The following is a 19,493-nucleotide window of genomic DNA, read 5'->3' on the forward strand; positions in this document are numbered from 1 at the left end:
TATTTGTTTAAAATAATGTCCAAATAATTTGCTTTTGTCAAACGCTAAAAAGCCGACTGTATGGTAATTTGTTGATTAAAAGTCATCTCTTGATTTCAGTCTGAAATAATTTATTTTGAATAATTAATTATTATTGATTCAGTATGCTGTATGCTGTTATTGATGGGTGTTCACCAATCTTTACCTTATTTTTTTTTACTTATCTTTACTTTATTTTTTTTTCTTTAGAGGACAAAAAATTAATAATCCAACACCTAGGAACTATTATTTATTTATTGGTCTTTTTTTATTTTTAACAATGTAAATAAAAGAAAACTCTATTAAAAATTATAAAGAAAAATCAGTTGACGTTAGGGTTAACTGATAACATAACAAATACCATCTTATAAGCCTCATAAAGGAAAATACTAAATACACTAGATGCATTGTATGTTGAGAAAATTGTCCGTTATGATTTGTTGGATATAAAGCAACAACACAAAAGAAACGCAGAGGATAAAAAGCTTCTACAACAATAACCTCATCAAGAATCTTTTTTTTGCCGGGAAATGCATTAACGCATCCCTATCCGAAAGGGTATGTCGGACTCGCCGAGACTTCGGAATACCCACTAAAATCCAACGGATCCGGCTTCGTCCTTTGGTGACATCACAGGATCAAACCTCATCAAGAATCTAGATGCACGAAACCGAAGAAAGAAAACCTGCACCTATAAAATTATAGTGAGTATTCAACACTAACCTCATACTTTGCGATATGAGGTGTGATACACAAAAAAAGTGTCCTATCTTCAGCACATATATGTTTTTACGGAATAGATAGCTATCTTTATAAAGGTCCAACAATGCAACAACATAATTTCAAACGAGCCAAGTTGTAAAGTTTTATGACAGCCGCCGCCAATTTTGTGGCTAAAAAAGTACCTACTTAAACCATTTGTTTCGGAAGGAAGCGAAAGTAGACGCCAGAGGGCGCTTGACACGTAGATAAAGTGACGCGGTCGCTGTGTAAAATGAGCAAAGTGGTAGACTATTAAGGTGTATTCTGTGTAGTGGTAGTGTTGGGAAACGACTACTGTAAACTTATCGATAACCTTGCATTTTGAAACTTTTTTTTAAATTCTTTTACAAGTTAGCCCTTGACTACAATCTCACCTGATGATAAGTGATGATGCAGTCTAAGATGGAAGCGGGCTAACTTGTTAGGAGGAGGATGAAAATCCACACTCCTTTTTGGTTTCTACACGACATCGTACCGGAAATCGCTTGGCGGTACGTCTTTGTCGGTAGGGTGGTAACTAGCCACGGCCGAAGCCTCCCACCAGCCAGACCTGGACCAATTAAAAAAATCTCAATCGGCCCAGCCGGGGATCGAACCCAGGACCTCCGTCTTGTAAATCCACCGCGCATACCACTGCGCCACGGAGGTCGTTAAATGCGAACTTTTTGTGATCGTTGTAATTTGAAATTCGATGAAACGGTATTGCTTTATAATAAAGACTAGCGGACGCCCGCGACTTCGTCCGCGTAAATTTTGATGTCAATTTTACTACTACCCCTACCCTACCCTACCCCTACCCTACCCTACCACTACCCCAACCCTACTCTACCCAATCCCTACATCTACCCTACCCTACCCCTACCCCCACCTTACCCCTACCCTACCCCTACCTTACCTTCACCCTACCCCCATCCTACCCCTACCCTTCCCGTACCCTATCCCTGTCCTACCCCTATCCCACCCGTACCCCTATCTCACGCCTATCCTACCCCTACCCTACCACTTCCCTATGCTACCCGTACCTCTACCCTACCACTACCCTACCTCTACCCCTACCCTACCACTACCCTAAACCCAGCCCTAATCCTACCCTACCCCTACCCTACCACTACCCTAAACCCGGCCCTAAACCTACCCTACCCCTACCCTACCACTACCCTAAACCCGGCCCTAAACCTACCCTACCCCTACACTACCCCTACGCTTCCCTACCCGTACCCTACCCTACCCTGTAACTTCTCTATCTTACTCCTACCCTTAGCAAAATCGGTCCAGTCCTTCGAGAGTGGTGGTATGACCAAGAGAAATAGAGACTTCTATGCTAATAATATAAAGAGGTAAAGTTCGTGTGGTTGTAGGAGGTAATCTCTAGATCTACTGGATCGATTTGGAAAATTGTTTTACCAATAGAAAGCTACGTTATTTGCGAGTGTCATAGGCTATGTTTGATCCCCATATTCACACGAGAACGGGAACTACGTAAATGAAAGCGCCGGGCGTCATATAGCGGAATTTCTGCGTCTTTTAGAAATTTTGTATTATCTCCGAAACTATTTAAGTAATTAACATACTGTAAAGGGCAAATCTTATCTCCATGATATCCTTGTGATTATTAAATAATTTATTTTAATAAGGATTAAAGTTTAGTTGTATAAATAATGACGTAAACCTAAGTATATAAAATTAATAATTTTTAAAACACAAAAAGTACTATATCTGCTAATATATAGAAGATAGATATATGGTGTCGCGGACTTTTTTGTAGAACTTTTAAAGATACATAAAGCCTCCATACATTAATTTCAATTTTACACAATAGTTAAGGCAGCGCATGCGAATAAGTCTGTTTAAGAGGATTTTCAGTCCGACCTGTATGACAAAAACTGTGATAACTCGGCTAATATATATGATACCAATATAAAATATAGCCTATAGCACTCCCCGATAATGTAGCATTCTACTGGTGAAAGAATTTTTAAAATCGGACCAGTAGTTCCGAAGATTACCCCATTTAAAAAATGTGACAAACTTACAAACTTACAAACTTTACCTCTTTATAATATTAGTATAGATATAGATATAGATTTATGACGAATGCTAGACTGTTTTTTTGTTAGAATAAAATCTTTTTAACGAAAAAAATCAACCGACTTCAAAATCACAAAAATAAACTAAAAAGCGTAAAATAGCATCGTATGTGCTTTCTTCAGATCACTTTGAAAGCGGTGCCAACCAGTGGCGAATTAGTCAAAGCCGTTTCTTAAAAGTTAAAGTACCACAGGAAGGAACTGTCTGATAATCCTAAAACTTCATGATTATAACGGCTTGAATTAATGCATTACTGTGTAGGCACCGCCTTTAAAGTGATCAGAAGGGTATAATGTCATCAGAATGGCAAACACTTGTTATTAATTTTGATCAGTTACCAATAAATTATTAGTGTACATAAAATCACGTGACTTAATATTCGAACTCTATTACGAAGAGCTCTTATTTATGTCTTATAATGTTTTTTTAAGAAATACCAGATCTCTGTTTTATAGTCCGGCAGATAGATTTAGTCGACAAGCTAACTATCACATCACTAAAATGCATTAGTGTGCAATGGTTCGGGTTAGAAGCAAATAAGTGCAGTGAGGCCGAGAGCAAACAAAGTGGAAGCAATGCTTAGCTCTCTATTAAATTGCTGATAGGTAGGTAAGTCAAAATCGTGAAGGTTATTTATAAAAGTTACATATTATAACATAGCCCTTAGTATTGGTTATCAATATCTCATATAAAGTATTCGCCAACCAATAAAAAGTATGCCCAACGTTATTTTTTTAAAACATACTGGAAAAAATAAGTACATAAAGCAAAGCTCACAAAATTGGGAAAGAAATCGGTTTATTTAAAAGAATAACAAAATAAAATATTTAAAATTGAAGGTGATTAAGGAGTTTTTTCAAAGATAACAAAAATCATTGAAACCTATTCAAGACCCATCAATAAAAACGACGTTATTCAGTTTTCCTACATCAAGAAGATACGTATCATATATTAGTGTTAATCATGTTAAACAAAATACTAGCAAATATATTTCATCAATATTTATCATCATTATCAACCCATATCCGGTTCATTGCTGAACTCGAGTCTCCATTTAGAATGAGAGGGGTTAGGCCAGTAGTCCACCACGCTGGCCCAATGCGGATTGGCAGACTTCACACTTATGTGATATTTAATTTTTTTAAATGCACTCAACTGAAAAGTTGAAGGTGCATGCCCCGGACCGGATTCGAACCCACACCCTCCGAAATTGGAGGGCGAGGTCGTATCCACTATATCTACTTTTTAAATATATTAAATGTGTATTAAACAGAGCGCTCTTTTGAAAATTTAATAACGACTCATTATGATTCTAAGTGGAGACGCTGTCAGCTTTAATTTAACTTTAGAACATAATAGAGTTTATCTTTGGCCTTAATGTAATGAGAGTTTGGTTAGGCCTCGATCTTTTCTGGTCTGGCTGGCTGGCTGGATTTTTCAGCTTTATCCTGTTGACCTACTCATTAATACTAATCTAGATTCTCCAGCTTTTATAAAAGACTTCGCAGCTCATTAAGGGGACCAAGGAGCTGTTTTAGGTTAGAATATATTTAGGTCAGTGATTTTAATATCGTCTATCTAGTCTTTGAACTAAGTTGTAATTTGTTTTATGCCTACGTCATTATAATATGGCCTAGCGAACCAGCAAAAGCTTTCGTTATTATGGATAATATATATTAAACACTAGCGAATGCTCGCGACTTAGTCCGCGTGGAATTTAGTTTTTCTAACAAATCTCTCGGGAACCATGGATTTTCCGGGATAAAAGTAGCCTATGAATAGCCTAATCCAGAATAAAATCTATTTCCATACCAAATTTCAGCCAGATTGCTTCAGTAGTAGCGGCGTTAAAGAATAACAAACATCCAAACAAAGTAAGTACTTGTCGAAATAATTATCGAATATAATTATCTAATTATATAAAATAAAAAAGAGGAATCACAACAGCCAAGCAATAAACTAAAGGTGTACACATTATTGTATAAAGTAAAGCGTTTCGAAACATCATCTAAAAACAACTTGAATTATCAAACGAATCAAAAAACAGTTGTTCTTGTTTTTTTAACTGACCAACTGCTCTTTAGGTCATTGTCATGCTCTTATTACTCGACGATGGTATAAAGAAACGATTTTTATGTAACTACGTTGAATCTGTCAAAGTAGACTTGCTTCATGAAATACGGGTAAGATATAATAAGGAATTTAAAAGGTCCATTATTAGGTTCGGTTAGACCATACCCAGTCAATATGTAACCTACCAAAGGTATACTTTATTTTACAGCCGTTGCGTTGGTGTATAGGATTTATGACGGTATGGGTAATTTAGAGGGTATAAGTGCTTTATTTTATGAGCTTTTTGAGTTAAAGCGTTTTACTTGTTTGTTTCTTGCGTACTCAGTGTAAGGGAACAATTTTCGCGTATATCGTTTCGTGAGTTTGAAACTTTGCAATATACTTTCGTGAACGAGGAACTTCGTAATCTACCAAAAGTGAACTTCGCAAAGCTACGACTTTAGTAAAAGGAGATTAACTTTTAAAAGAACAGTTTGCGGATGATGGGTACGTGATATTTGCTGTAATACTAGGTTTATGCCTGCGGCTTTTTTGCTTTAATGTGTATTAAATCAATCAACTTATAATTTAGATGGCGTTGTAGATCAAGTTGCATCAAAAGTCAAAGTTATTTTTTGTCCTTCGGGTAGGTACATCGTTTTTTCCTCATTGGTAAAAATGTTGCTTTTCCTGTAGCAACATTCTGATATACTAACTAAATAAACCAAATTAATTAACTAGATAGGTATATAGTAATTAATTCAATATTTTAGTTCACACTATTACAAGAATCAAGTTTAAAAGAAGTTTCAAGTTCATAACAACTAACACTTATAAAACTGCTAAGTGCAGCCGAGCAAAATCGAACTAGGTAACTCCAGTAAAAAACTGTTACGACGCAGTTCTTTTACAATATTGTCTATAAGAAAAACTACCATTACAGATCGATTTTATAGCTTTAAATTGGAGCACAATGATTGAGAGCAATTAACGTTTGCGGTTTACTTATTTCAGTAAATATCTCTATTAAAATTTTTGATGCAACTTGATCATTCTTGTAAAGTAGTTCAATCGCGTCACACGTCCTAAGTCTACTTTCAATATAAATAATAAGTGCTTTACATCCCTTTGTTTGTTTTTTTTTTTGTAGTGAGTTTGTTCGCTATAACAGACGTATATGAAGCTTAGTTATCACAAGTGCACCTTTTGCTACTTGGGCAATCGCAGAAGATGGAAGCACTGTTGAATGTCTTTCTAAAGGCATATCTTGTTGAACTCGGATCTAGGCATCGAAGAAGTGTTGGGACTAGATAGACGATAGTATTTGTGAATTGAGTCAGTCTTGACGCCTCTGTAGTTGCTGTTATAATCCATGTCCGAGTCACGAAAGATATAAAGGATTTAATTGCTTTAACAATGGACTCAAGGTTAATATGGACTCCACGAAATATAAGTGACATTTGTAAAGATCAACGAGCTCCATTGACGTCATGTTCATCTACTGGTCTTGTATATTTAGCCTTACTAATACGTCTGTTTGGTGGTGTAACATACAGTGTGTCGTATCCTAAAAAGAATCCGTATGATAAATATAGTAATAAGGTTTCTAATCTAGCATTTAGTAATGAAGAAACTGAGTATAACAATCCAGTGAAACCTTACAATCTTAATTTTGACTATCAGTTTTTACAAGGGAACCATTACAAACAATCAAGAAGAAAGCGCAACCATCAGGAATATTTGTATGATACTATCATTCAACATCCTCCATCATCAAGTTATAATGAACTTCATCCACCTGATACTAATTATAATATTCTTAAAGAAGATTTAAATAAAGCACCAGTGATAATAGAAAAGAAAAAGAAAAAATCTAAACGAAAATGTAGAAGAAAAAAGGATGAATATGACTTCATTATAGTTGGCGCAGGATCCGCAGGCTGCGTTGTTGCCAACCGATTATCAGAAATTAAGAAATGGAAAGTAAGTTTTAAATTATTAAAGTTGCTTGCTTAGACGTTAGTTACTCACTATTCAGTAGCCCGCTGTTAACATTTAGTTTTTTATTTACACACTAGCGGACGCCCGCGACTTTGTCCGCGTGAAACTCGATGAAAACTTTCAACTACCCCTACCCCTACTCAATTAATTAGAATATTTTATGGTTCTATCTTTTTAGTTTAGGCAGCGTACGTAAAATAAGTAACTTTTCTGGTTGATTTTTTACATCTTGTGTCTTAAAAACCCAAATAACTTACGGGACCCTATTTATTTCAAAATAAAATTTAGCCTATGTTACTTGTGGATAATGTAGCTTACGAATGGTGAAAGAATTTTTAACATCGGTCCAGTAGTTTTTGAGCCTATTCATTACAATCAAACAAACAAACAAACAAACAAACAAACAAACAAACAAACAAACAAACAAACATACAAACAAAGTTTTCCTCTTTATAATATATATATAATATATATAGTTATTAGTATATTTACACATAATTATTATGTGTGTTGCACATATTATACCCAATGAAGTTTCTAATAGTTATAAACGTCATATTATATTTTATCTTATACCATCATGTGTGATATTCATATTTTATAGATTTGCAAATTTTGATGTCGTCTCGGTTTTGATGACTCAGCCCCTGGGCTTAATTTCAATTTAGTTTATTTTTATCATATTTTCTAAATTTATCTGACATGGAGTTAAATTTTGTAAATATATTTTACCAGTTTATCGGAAAAAATGTACGACAGAAACAACTCTGTAAAACGCTTGACAAGAATTTAAAAATGCTCACTTTCTGTTTTAAGGTACTTCTGATAGAGGCTGGTCCTGAAGAACCTGATGTCACTATGGTGCCATCAATGGCTACAGCGCTTAAAGGCTCAAACATCGACTGGAACTTTAGAACTCAACCAGAGAAACTAACGTGTAGATCAGCCAGAGGGCAAAGTTGTTCATGGACAAGGTACTATAAACAATCTACTAACGTGTTTATCATTTAATTGTGATGAATTACAATACATTACTAAATTATTATTTTTATTTTTAATTTAAAATAATAATTATATTTTAAAAGTTAATTTACACGTAACGTCTTTAGATTCTAATATTCGAATCAGTAATAATAAATACGCTATTGGAATTTATAGAACTTTTTAGATAACTCAATTTAATATAGCAATATGAAATCCATATATTTATCAGATTAGATGGTACGTATACTAGTATATTGTGATAATCTTAAAGAAGATTGTAAAAATTCTGATAAAATTTTGAAAAGTCCTGGTTTTAAAATGTAAATAGGTGACGAAACAAAAAATTCTAAATCGTACATCTTAGTGACACTGTTTTGTAAGGGACCTACTTGTTACCTATGTTAGCAAGCTAGTCCCTCAAAACTCTATAAGACAGAAGTAGCGAATTGTTTTTAATAAAAAGTGATAAAAACATCTACTCTTCTCTACTTTTTGATCTTTCTCTTATAATAATCATCCAAGACAAATTTTTCAGTGGTAAAACAATGGGTGGTTCCAGTTCTGTCAACTTCTTGGTTTACATGCGGGGAAACAGGCTCGATTATGACAATTGGGCACGACTGGGTAACCACGGCTGGAGTTATAACGAGGTACCCAAATATATACGTCTAGAATTATTTTTTTATTCATATTATTAAAATTTGCACCATTCAACTTTTCACGTTAACATTTCAGGTACTTCCTTATTTTAAGAAATCTGAAAACCACCGAGACATTGGAACTTCTCACAAATACTATCATGGAGTTGGCGGACCACTTAACGTAGAGAGATATTCTTATACTGATATAAACACAATTATGTTAGTGGATGCATTCAAAGAAAAAGGAGTGGCATTAAGTGATTTAATAGCACCAGACAATTTTGGAACAAATATAGCTTTTTCTACTTCTAAAGATGGCCAAAGGTGGTCTACAAATGTTGCATTTATTAAACCAATACGCAACAAACGTACAAATTTAAATATAATAATGAATGCTCATGTCACTAAAATAATCATAGATAAAGCAACAAAAATAGCTCGTGGAGTAAAATATATGAAGAACGGAAAGATTTATCAAGCATATGCTAGAAAAGAAGTTATTATTAGTAGTGGTGGAATCAATTCTCCAAAATTACTTATGGTTTCTGGTATTGGACCTAAGGAGCATCTAGAAAATTTAAATATAGCAGTTTTAGCTAATTTACCCGTTGGCAAAAATTTACAGGATCATGCATCTACAGATGCACTTATTATATCACTGTCAAATAAAACTGCAACATCTGTTACGTCTCAACAATTGTTAAATGAAGTTAAGAAATACAAAAAACAACACCCAAAAACTGGACCGTTAGCATCTACTAGCATCCTGTCAAGTGTCGCGTTTATAAAAACTAAGTATGCCGATGAACATGCACCAGACATACAATTTCATTTCGATGCAAGAAATGTTAAAGAGTTTTACTCAGATCCCACAACTTATTTGGGAACCAGCATTTTCCCATTTTCGTTCTACGATGGCCTTGCAGCTAGACCAATTTTATTAGTACCTAAGAGCAGAGGGCACATTTTGCTGAACTATACGGACCCAGTTTATAGTCAACCGTTGATTTATCCGGGATTTTTCACAAATAAAATCGATGTAGATGTACTGGTGGAAGCGATGCGATTTGTTGTAAGTTTAGAAGAAACTGAAATATTTAAAACTCATGGTGCTAGATTTGTCAGAAAACCAGTACAAGGCTGTACAGATTATGAGTGGGGGACATATGATTATTTCTTTTGTCTACTTATACAATATACCACTACTATTTATCATCCTTCGGGCACATGTAAGATGGGACCTGTGTGGGATAAAGACGCAGTTGTAGATCCAAGATTACGTGTGCATGGCATCAAAAATCTTAGAGTAGTCGATGCGTCAATAATGCCTGTCATAATAAGAGGAAACACAAACGCACCAACCATAATGATCGCTGAGAAAGCTTCAGATATAATAAAAGAAGATTGGTTAGAGCACAAAATAAACATTGAATAAAAGGTTATATTTTAATATATTTATGTTTTTGAGTTAAATTTATCATCATTATCAGCCAATTTTAATGGCTGTAGTCAGGCCTGTGAGAATGTTGTACGGTGATAATGCTTTTACTCTTATGACGACCACCATAAAATGTTAATGCTAATAACCGGGACCGAACCCAACACCAAACTGAGAATTTTAACTCAGAATCTCCGGAATAAAGAAATCCTCAATATTTCTTGGCTCGACATAGGATTATAAAGTAAATATTTTAGATTTTTGATTTTGATTATATTATAAAGCTGAAGAATTTGTTTGTTTGAACGCGCTAATCTCAGGAACTACTGGTCTGATTTGAAAAATTCTTTCAGTGTTAAATAGCCCATTTATCGAGGATATTATAGGCTATATATTATCCTCGTTTTCCAACGGGAACGGGAACCACGCCGGTGAAACCGCGCAGCGTCAGCCAGTATTATATAAATCATATTTTATTTCAGTACACACGAGTATACCACATCACACATCTCTATTATATTTTCAATACTTTCAATTAGTTCTATGAACCACTTACAAGTTACGTTGAAAACGAATACTTGGCAAAAAATTACAAATAATGACTGGCAAAATATTTTAATTCCTGTCCGATCGGGATGCGTGACTGGCAAATCGATGGAATCACTTATGTATTCCTTCCGTGATGGGCGATGATCGGTTTATTATACGATACGAGTACCCTGCGTACATTTTTTACGGCCTTTCTGGAGCATGGATGTGTTCTTCCTTGCGAAGTTCCATGGTCGACATCAGGTTGGCTAATGCTCAATTTATGCCTTAGATTAAAACACAATGGCTAGAATTAGTTGTACTATCATCCAATAATGTATAGTTTTATGTGCCAACTAGCGGACGCCCGCGACTTCGTCCTCGTGAATTTTAAGAAATTAAATATCACGTGTCTCAAACGGTGAAGGAAAACATCGTGAGGAAACCTGCTTACCAGAGAATTTTCTTAATTCTCTGCGTGTGTGAAGTCTGTTCAATCCGCATTGGGCCAGTTTGGTGGACTAAGTACTAACCCCTTTCATTCTGAGAGGAGACTCGAGCTCAGCAATGAGCCAAATATGGGTTGATAATGATGATGATGATGATTTTTGCGAAACTTAAATCGTTTACGCAGCGCACGCAGCGTAAGCTCTCAATAGGAAAAAAAACCTCGATTTTGAAACATGACGTGATGATTACTATTCTTAGTAAAAAATCAATTATTATTATTACTGTCAACAAAAAGCAGTGTTTGTTGTCGGACTTGATCTTCGTGGTTTTTGTTAATTAAAAGGCCTTTTGGTATTGAAAGCGTGTATTGCGTTGTAATGGAAGATGGCACAAGTGAATGACAATGTAAAATATTCGCAGGTAGGTAGACAAATGATATGATGCAATAAAGTAAACGCCTGTCCAAATTATTGTCTTAGGTAACATTGCGGCGTTGACATCCTCCCCCGCGTAGAAAGGCTTGTCTTTCTACAAACACTAATCAGGCAGCAATGGACAAATTCGGGTTAGTGGTCTTCTTAAGCTTCCTTTGGTGGTGTTTATGTCGACGACTCTGGAAACTCCGTCACGTCCTGGGAACATCCGTGTAACTCGTCCCATTCGCCAGGAAAGTGGAGGCACGTACTCTTCATGTATTAAAACAAGGTCACCAATTTTGAGCTTGGGGCCGTCGTTGGTGCGCCACTTGAGTCGGTTTTGTAATTCGGAGACATATTCTTTGTTCCAACGGTTCCAAAAATGTTGTCTGATTTGCTCAAGCCGTGCGTAGCGCTGCAGACTGCTTGAATTATGGTCAGTTAGATCGGGTGACGGCAGTGAAGTGATAGGACGACCAATCAGAAAATGCCCTGGAGTAAGGGCTAGGAAGTCGTTTGGAGAAGGAGATAATGGACACAGGGGACGACTGTTAAGTATAGCTTCGACTTGTGCAAATAATGTACTTATTTCTTCGAACGTCAAATGTGTATTACCCATTACGCGTTTAATATGATGTTTCGCGGATTTCACGCCAGCTTCCCAAATGCCACCAAAGTGAGGAGCATAAGACGGTGAGAATATAAATTTGATTTGTTCTTGAGTTGCAAATTCGATAATAGATTCCTTGTTTTGTTTTAGGAATTTCTTAATGTCATTAGCAGCACCGACCAGGTTCTTTCCATTATCCGAGAAAAATTCCGCTGGTTTTCCACGTCTACTGATCATTCTACGAAACGTCATTAAGAGAGCATCTTTCGTCAAGTCACTGACCGCTTCTAAGTGTAAACATTTGTAACGCAGGCATATGAATAGGCAAAGATAGGTTTTTACAAGTCGAGCGCCACGACCTTTTCTATTTAGCGTCATAAATGGGCCGGCCAGATCTACACCTACGGATCTAAATGGAAAATCCAGAGTTATGCGCTGTGCTGGCAAATTTCCCATAAGAGGATTGAGAGTTTTACCTTGAACTCGTCTGCACATGACGCATTTCTGTACTGTGTTTCTAGCGAGCCGCCTGCCATGAATAGGCCAAATAAGTTGTCGTACAGAAGCAAGCAGTAATTGTGGACCAGCATGTAAATTATAAATGTGGTAATAATTGAAAATAAGTTTTGTTAGATAATGGGATGAATGCAGAAGGATTGGATGCCTTTGATCATAACTTAAACTAGAAGCATCTATTCGACCGCCTACTCTAATCAAGTTGTGATCGTCGATGAAAGGAGACAAAGAGAGAATGTTTGATTTAGAATTTAGTTGTTTGTTTTTCGTTAGAGTGGCATATTCATTCGGAAAAGATTGTTTTTGAGCTACTATACATAAAAAATTAAATGAGTTAGTTAATTCGTCAATAGTTAAATTACCGATTGTTTTAGATTTAGGATTTTTAATGTTGTGTATAAATCTCAATATGTAAGCTGTGACTCGTTTTAGGTTAGTAAATTTAGAATAATTTTCCATTTGTATGAAAGATTCAACAGGTTCAATTTTAACGGTATGTGATTTTATTTCCAGTTCTGGTAGAGGGAGATTGGAACTATCCTTTAATTGTGGCCATTCGCATTCAGGTTTAGAGAGAAATTGGGGTCCGGACCACCATAACTCTAAATCCTTTATTAGATGTGGGTCAACACCTCGCGATATCATATCGGCTGGATTATCCACTGTTGGTACATAGCGCCATGAAGCTGCATTCGTGAGTTCGCATATTTCGACTGTTCGATTGGCTACAAACGTTTTAAGTGTTCGTGCGTTACTTTGAAGCCAACCAAGAACGACAGTTGAATCGCACCAGTGGACGAGACGGATCACCTGACATCTTAAAGAGCACAAAGTGGTTTTCACTAATCTCGCACTTAGTAATGCCGCGCTTAGTTCTAGGCGAGGTATGGTGGTCGGTTTCAAAGGTGCTACCTTTGACTTGGCACACAATAACTTAACAGTAGCGTAGCCGTTTTGGTTTATTGATCTTAAGTAAATACATGCACCATAAGCAGATTGAGAGGCATCGCTAAAGGAATGCAGTTCGATATGAACCGGTGATTCACAGAGTGTGAGTCTTGGAATTTGAATATTAGATAGAGCATCTAGATTATTTGCAAATTTTTCCCATGATAGTTTTACATCCTCAGGAACGGGATCATCCCATCCTACTTTCTTGAGCCACAATAACTGCATAATCATTTTAGGTTTAATAATGCAAGGACTTAATAATCCAAGCGGGTCAAAAATTTTAAAAGATGATGATAAAATTAGTCTTTTAGTTAAACAGTTTTTGTATGATGGGTTTTGAATAGGAAAATTAAAAGTATCAGAAGTGGGATTCCATCCTAAGCCCAAAGTACTTGATGACTCACTTATGCTTAAATTGTCAGTAAAATCAATAGTAGATGATTGATAAATAGTTTTAGAATTAGATCTATATTTTCGTAAGTTAAAACAACCTTTTTTTAATGCCTCAGATACAGAATTTTGAATGTAAAGTAAATCTTCTTCGTTGTCGGAACCGGTTATTAAGTCATCAACGTAAAAATCATGTTGTATAATATTTTTAATTTGTTCGTCCTCGCATTCCTCCCCCAGTTGCCAAAGGCAACGAGTACTCAAATAGCTGGCACTTGCAAAACCGTAAGTAACAGTATTTAGTTGAAGTGTTTCTAAAGGCAAAGACTCATCTTCTCTCCATAATATTAATTGAAGATTTCGGTGCTCTTCATCAATTAAAATTTGGCGATACATTTTTTCTATGTCGCCTGTTAAAATGTATCTGTATTGACGAGCTCGAATCAGAATGGAGAAAAGAGAGTCTTGTATATTTGGGCCTATTAATTGAATGTCATTATAGACAGGCCTGAGGAAAGAACTCGCGCCGAACCGTCAAAAACGACGCGGATTTTGGTTGATTCACTGTTTGGTTTAAAAACAGAATGATGGCAAAGGAAATACGATGGATTTGGAATACAAATTTTTGACTTTTCTAAATGGCCTAAATCAGCGTATTCGCGCATAAATTCTATGTATTGTGACTTAATAGCCGGTTGCTTCTTTAGTCGTCTTTCTAAATTAAGAAAACGTCGTTTGGCTAGATCATAAGAGTTACCTAAATTCTTAGGATCGTTAGTTAGAGGTAGTTTAACGCAAAATCTACCTGTGCTTAATCGTCGAGTAAAACGTTGGAAATGGTTTTCGCAAGCAATTTCATTTTCGTGTAAAATTTTATTTGTAGGAACTGATTCAAGTTCCCAAAATTTTGTTAATTGTTGGTCGATTTCGTCTACATGAGATACGTTAGCAAGACATTGTTTATTTTGAGATTTAGAAATATTTGAAATAGGACCCGAAATTAACCAACCGAACTTAGAACTTCTTAATTTAGGATTATTGGGGCCGAGAGAATGTTGCTCACAACCCAAGATGTCCCAAAAAATATCGGCACCAATCAAAACTTCAATCGGAGCTGGCTGATCAAAAGTTGGATCTGCTAACTGTATGTCAGTAGGTATTTGTAGTTGTTGAATGTTGATAGGTATTTTAGGAATTTGACCTGTTAGTTGCTTCATAACATAACAGGTAAGTTGAATATTGAAATCTTTGTTTATTGAACCTAATTGTAGTGTACAAGTTTCTGTGACTTCATCGCAACTGGTGTTGCCGATACCTATTATATTGATTGTATTAATAGGCTCTGAATCGAGTGATAGTTTTTGTTTCAAAGATTGACTTATAAATGTAGATTGACTCCCACAGTCAAGGAGAGCCTTGACACTTTCGATCTGATTTGTTTTCGGATTCGTCACTGTAATCAAAGCAGTGGATAAAATAATTTGATTAGTATTTTGTATGGACGTGGAGCAATTGACTACGTTGTTATTTGGTAAATTGAGAGTTGTATTTTTAGTTGTTCTATTGGATGTCGGGACTGAATCGTGTTTGATTGGAACAGTGCATAAAAGAGTATTATGTAATTCATTACATGTACGACATGGTCCAGACCTGCAGAAACGAAGAGAGTGAGAGCCACGCAAACAATTAAAACATAACCTTAATCTTGAGACCTCGGTCTTGCGCTCCCCCACACTCTTAGCCAAAAATATGGTAGATACGATGATCATTCTTGCATACGGAACAGCGGTAAGAATTTGTATTAAAAGTAGCTGCAAAAGATTTTAATTCATTATTATTATTGCTATTGTTGTAGTTTTTGTAGTTGTTGTAGTTGCGTATTGAACTAGTCATTGGCCGCGGTAGTTGCTTCAATTTGTCATTTTTGTTTCTATTTAAAGTTTCTAAGACATCCGCACGATCAGATAAAAATTTATTAAATTGCTTTAGAGTAGGTACTTCGTCAAAATTATTACGACGCTCTTCCCACTTCCCTATAGTATTGTTGTCTAATTTTGATGACATGATATAAATTATAAGCGTGTCCCAGTGGTCGGTCGGTTGACCTAAAGTCGCTAAAGCACGAAGATTTTTCGATACATGGTCTATTAAAAATCGTAGCGATCTTTCGGACTCCCGGGCCGACGGTTCGATACTGAAAAGTGAATTTAAGTGATGGTTAATAAGTTGTTTTTTGTTGTCGTACCGCTCACACAATGACTGCCATGCAATGCTGTAATTAGCTTCAGATAATTCAATATTAGAAATTATACGAGCGGCTTCATCCTCAAGATATGACACTAAATAGTGAAACTTATGAATTGGTTTTATTCGATCGTTGTTGTGAATTAAAGATAAAAAGTTGTCTCTGAAATCCAACCATCTGAAGAAGTGACCCTCAAATTTAGAAATTTGAATTTCAGGAAGCTTGAAACCCATGTCGTGGTTATCGTGATGACAAACAATAGAAGTCGAATGGTCACTGCGCTCGTCGCGTGACGCGTGAGGCCGACTTGAGTTCAAGATGCTTTCATTAGAATCTATGAGATGTAAGCCTGTAGCAATTGTTATCATTAAATCTTGTTCAATGTTATCGCGTTCAGTAAGCTCTAATGACATATTATCTGAATTTACAACTTCTATTCGATTTTGCAACTCTTCAAAATAATCCGAAAGCCGTTTGATCTTTTCTGTTTTTAATTTTAACTCACCAACCTCAAGTGGTGTTAAACTATTAGAAGAAATTGAATTTAAATACGTTTTATATTTAGTAATGCGCCCTTTAACCGAGCTACGTTTTGCATAAAGTTCTCTTAATTCCTTTGCAACAGCGGGCATACTAGCACTTTCAGTCATTGTGTATTTTAAGATTTGAGACGTGATTAAATGGTAATTATTTAGGTGAACAATAATACAAAAAAACTATAAACAAACAAAATAAAAACTAGGCAAGTACTTCATGTATAATTATGTAGGCTATTGCAAAGTAATCAACTAATAAGTACTAAAAAGAAAAGTTTTAGCTCACGCTCCTTTATTCGGTGATACTTGTTAGGCCGCTTACAAACGAATCTCAACCGCCTTCAAACCGCTCGACTGTGCGCGTCCTTAGCTGATAAGATAACGTAGGTGCTAGGTAGGTACGTTGCAGGCGCGCGGAGCGAAGCAACGCGATCCTGGAATGTTCGGCAATACGATTGAGTACCAAGTAAGTATATGACAAGTTTAGATGAGAGCGTAAGTAATTAATTAATAGGCATAGGTAATAACTTTATAGATTTACGTAGTGATGTAATAAAAGTAATTTAGAATAATAAGCTAGGTATACTAGATAGGTATTGTTTAGGATACTATGGTAGGTATGCAAATCTATATGTAATTTTATTAATGAATTATCAATTGTATGAAATTAATTGATCTTTACGAACTTTTAACCAAATCTTAATGTTTTAAATTGAGATTATAGTAAAAATGTAAATAATATTACGTAAAATAAGCAAAACTAATATTTCGTTAACTCATTAATAGGTACTTAGGTATAACCTAACTGTTACACATTGTTTCACAATCCACTTGATTTCGATACTATTTGCACAAATCTTGCTGTAAATAGAAAGTCAATAGTTTTTAGAATAGGATAAGAAAGGATTCAAGGCACTTAGCTGAGTTGATTCGTCTTTCCTTTGTTCTTTGTTGAGATTGCGTCATCCAATTTTCGTATAAGTTTTCGTCACGAATTTCTTGTCCGTTGATTGTAATATCCAAAAGATTGTAGATTCGCGGTTGTTAATATCTGCACGGTCGCCAAAATGTTTGTTGTCGGACTTGATCTTCGTGGTTTTTGTTAATTAAAAGGCCTTTTGGTATTGAAAGCGTGTATTGCGTTGTAATGGAAGATGGCACAAGTGAATGACAATGTAAAATATTCGCAGGTAGGTAGACAAATGATATGATGCAATAAAGTAAACGCCTGTCCAAATTATCCGGCAATTATTGTCTTAGGTAACATTGCGGCGTTGACAAGCAGTGCAACATGTAAAACTTTTTTGATATTCAATTAAAAGCTAGATTAAAAAAAAAGACAGAATTTAAATAAATTAACAATTCGATGAAAGAAAAATAATTGAGTGTATTTCATACTGCAACAAAATATTTTTGGTATAAAAATAAATATATTTTACGTGTCGTCGGAAACAAAATAAAAAGGTTGTTAAATCTAGCATTGCCAAAAAATGAAATGCTGCAGATATATCGGCCGAATACATATTTATTAAATAAATAAAAAATCATAAATATTTAGCGCCGAAAATTTATAGGTCTTAATCCTGGATTGTACAATTAACCGGTTTATGTGGGATAAAAGGGGATTTTAAAACGTTTTATGGAGAGTCGTCATGTTCCCGAGTTTATGCTGCGTTAAAACATACAGTCGTGCGTCATGAAACGCGCCTTTTGATTTTAGTACTTTATAGCGATACCCCATTAGTGCGTTGCGTAAAGTTGCGACGTAGCAGCTTAGATGTCGTTTCTCATCGTTTCTCATAATATATTTAAATCTTGCAGTTTTACTTACGTAGTTTACATTCCCGTGGGAATAAGGGGATAAAATATAATCTATGTTACTGCCTGATAATGTAACTTTTCTATTGGTGAAAGAATTTTTCAAATCGGTCCAATAGTTTTTGAGTTTATTCTTTATACCAAAATACAAATCTTTTTCCAGCAGACGCCCTGCGGTTTCACCCGCGTAGTTTCTAGTAGTGAGAGTACGGGAATAAAACACAGCATAAAAAAATTTTCATTCAGATTCAGAGATTACAACCTCACAAACTAATGGTATATATGTCATTAAAGCATTGCGTCGTCGCAGGAGATGTTTCATCGGACGACGGATAGTGCTCATTTGGTTTGTATGCCTTGTTGAGAATATCTCGGCACGTGCGTTGTCCTCTTGCACTGTGACGTCGTGCGTCATCGTAACGCAGGTACAATCCATTGATCCGTTGCCAACCAACCAACTGAGCACAACTCAGGATTATAAGCCCCTGGAGTTGTGGGTCTCTAGAATATGGAGTTTTGCTTTCTGTCAAATATTCTCAGTAGTAGCCTGGAATTAGAAGTTGGTGTAAGAAATCATGTTAATCATCAGAATCTGATAGTGATTATAACACAGTCAAAATATGATCATTTAAGCCTGCCAATCCACATTAAAGCAGAATGGTAGCTCTGAGTTCCCAATCGCTCTCCTATAAGGATAGCAAGGACCAGTAGTGTCTGAAAAAAATATATAGATTTCAAATTTTGAACACGACCGCATGATGGACTTTTATTTTTACTGTAATAATTTAATGCAACTGTGGCGAACGAACTCTTTCGTTCGCCCACTTCAGGTTAGGCCATCTACATTCACATTTCAGATTCATTTCATATTTAGAATTCCCTTGACCGCGCATGCGTGGATATATTGTTTAGCCCATTCATTACATCTTTACCAGTCCTCCATTCAACATCGCATCATCTATTTGATAGACCTTTTATTTTATATCCATATACTATTGTTACAATCAGTGAAATTATAAATATACCTACTAATCAACATCGCCTCATTT

The 19,493-nt window shown here is 35.6% G+C and overlaps 2 protein-coding genes across 2 annotated transcripts; one reads left to right on the forward strand and one right to left on the reverse strand.

The window, feature by feature from the left end:
- The first annotated feature begins 6,217 nt into the window (after window positions 1-6,217).
- Window positions 6,218-9,981, forward strand: LOC112045379 (glucose dehydrogenase [FAD, quinone]-like). Its single transcript, XM_024081537.2, has 4 exons — window positions 6,218-6,903; window positions 7,738-7,895; window positions 8,441-8,555; window positions 8,641-9,981. Exons 1-4 carry the CDS (start codon window positions 6,337-6,339, stop codon window positions 9,979-9,981), a joined length of 2,181 nt encoding a protein of 726 aa, XP_023937305.2. The 5' UTR covers window positions 6,218-6,336.
- A 1,461-nt stretch (window positions 9,982-11,442) lies between these two features.
- On the reverse strand, window positions 11,443-14,336 carry LOC128199280 (uncharacterized). The gene has a single exon (XM_052888156.1). The coding sequence runs from the start codon at window positions 14,239-14,241 to the stop codon at window positions 11,500-11,502; it is 2,742 nt and encodes a 913-aa protein (XP_052744116.1). The 5' UTR covers window positions 14,242-14,336; the 3' UTR covers window positions 11,443-11,499.
- Window positions 14,337-19,493: the final 5,157 nt, after the last annotated feature.

The sequence above is a fragment of the Bicyclus anynana genome, chromosome 2 (genome assembly GCF_947172395.1).
Source record: "Bicyclus anynana chromosome 2, ilBicAnyn1.1, whole genome shotgun sequence".
Classification (NCBI taxonomy): Eukaryota; Metazoa; Arthropoda; class Insecta; order Lepidoptera; family Nymphalidae; genus Bicyclus; species Bicyclus anynana.

Bases quoted from the DNA above. Each gene is read 5' to 3' on its own strand.
- LOC112045379 (XM_024081537.2), top strand. From the start codon at position 6,337: ATGGACTCAAGGTTAATATGGACTCCACGAAATATAAGTGACATTTGT. The intron at 7,896-8,440 runs GTACTATAAACA...CAAATTTTTCAG, and splicing joins CAAAGTTGTTCATGGACAAG to TGGTAAAACAATGGGTGGTT. The intron at 8,556-8,640 runs GTACCCAAATAT...TTAACATTTCAG, and splicing joins ACGGCTGGAGTTATAACGAG to GTACTTCCTTATTTTAAGAA.
- LOC128199280 (XM_052888156.1), bottom strand. From the start codon at position 14,241: ATGTATCGCCAAATTTTAATTGATGAAGAGCACCGAAATCTTCAATTA.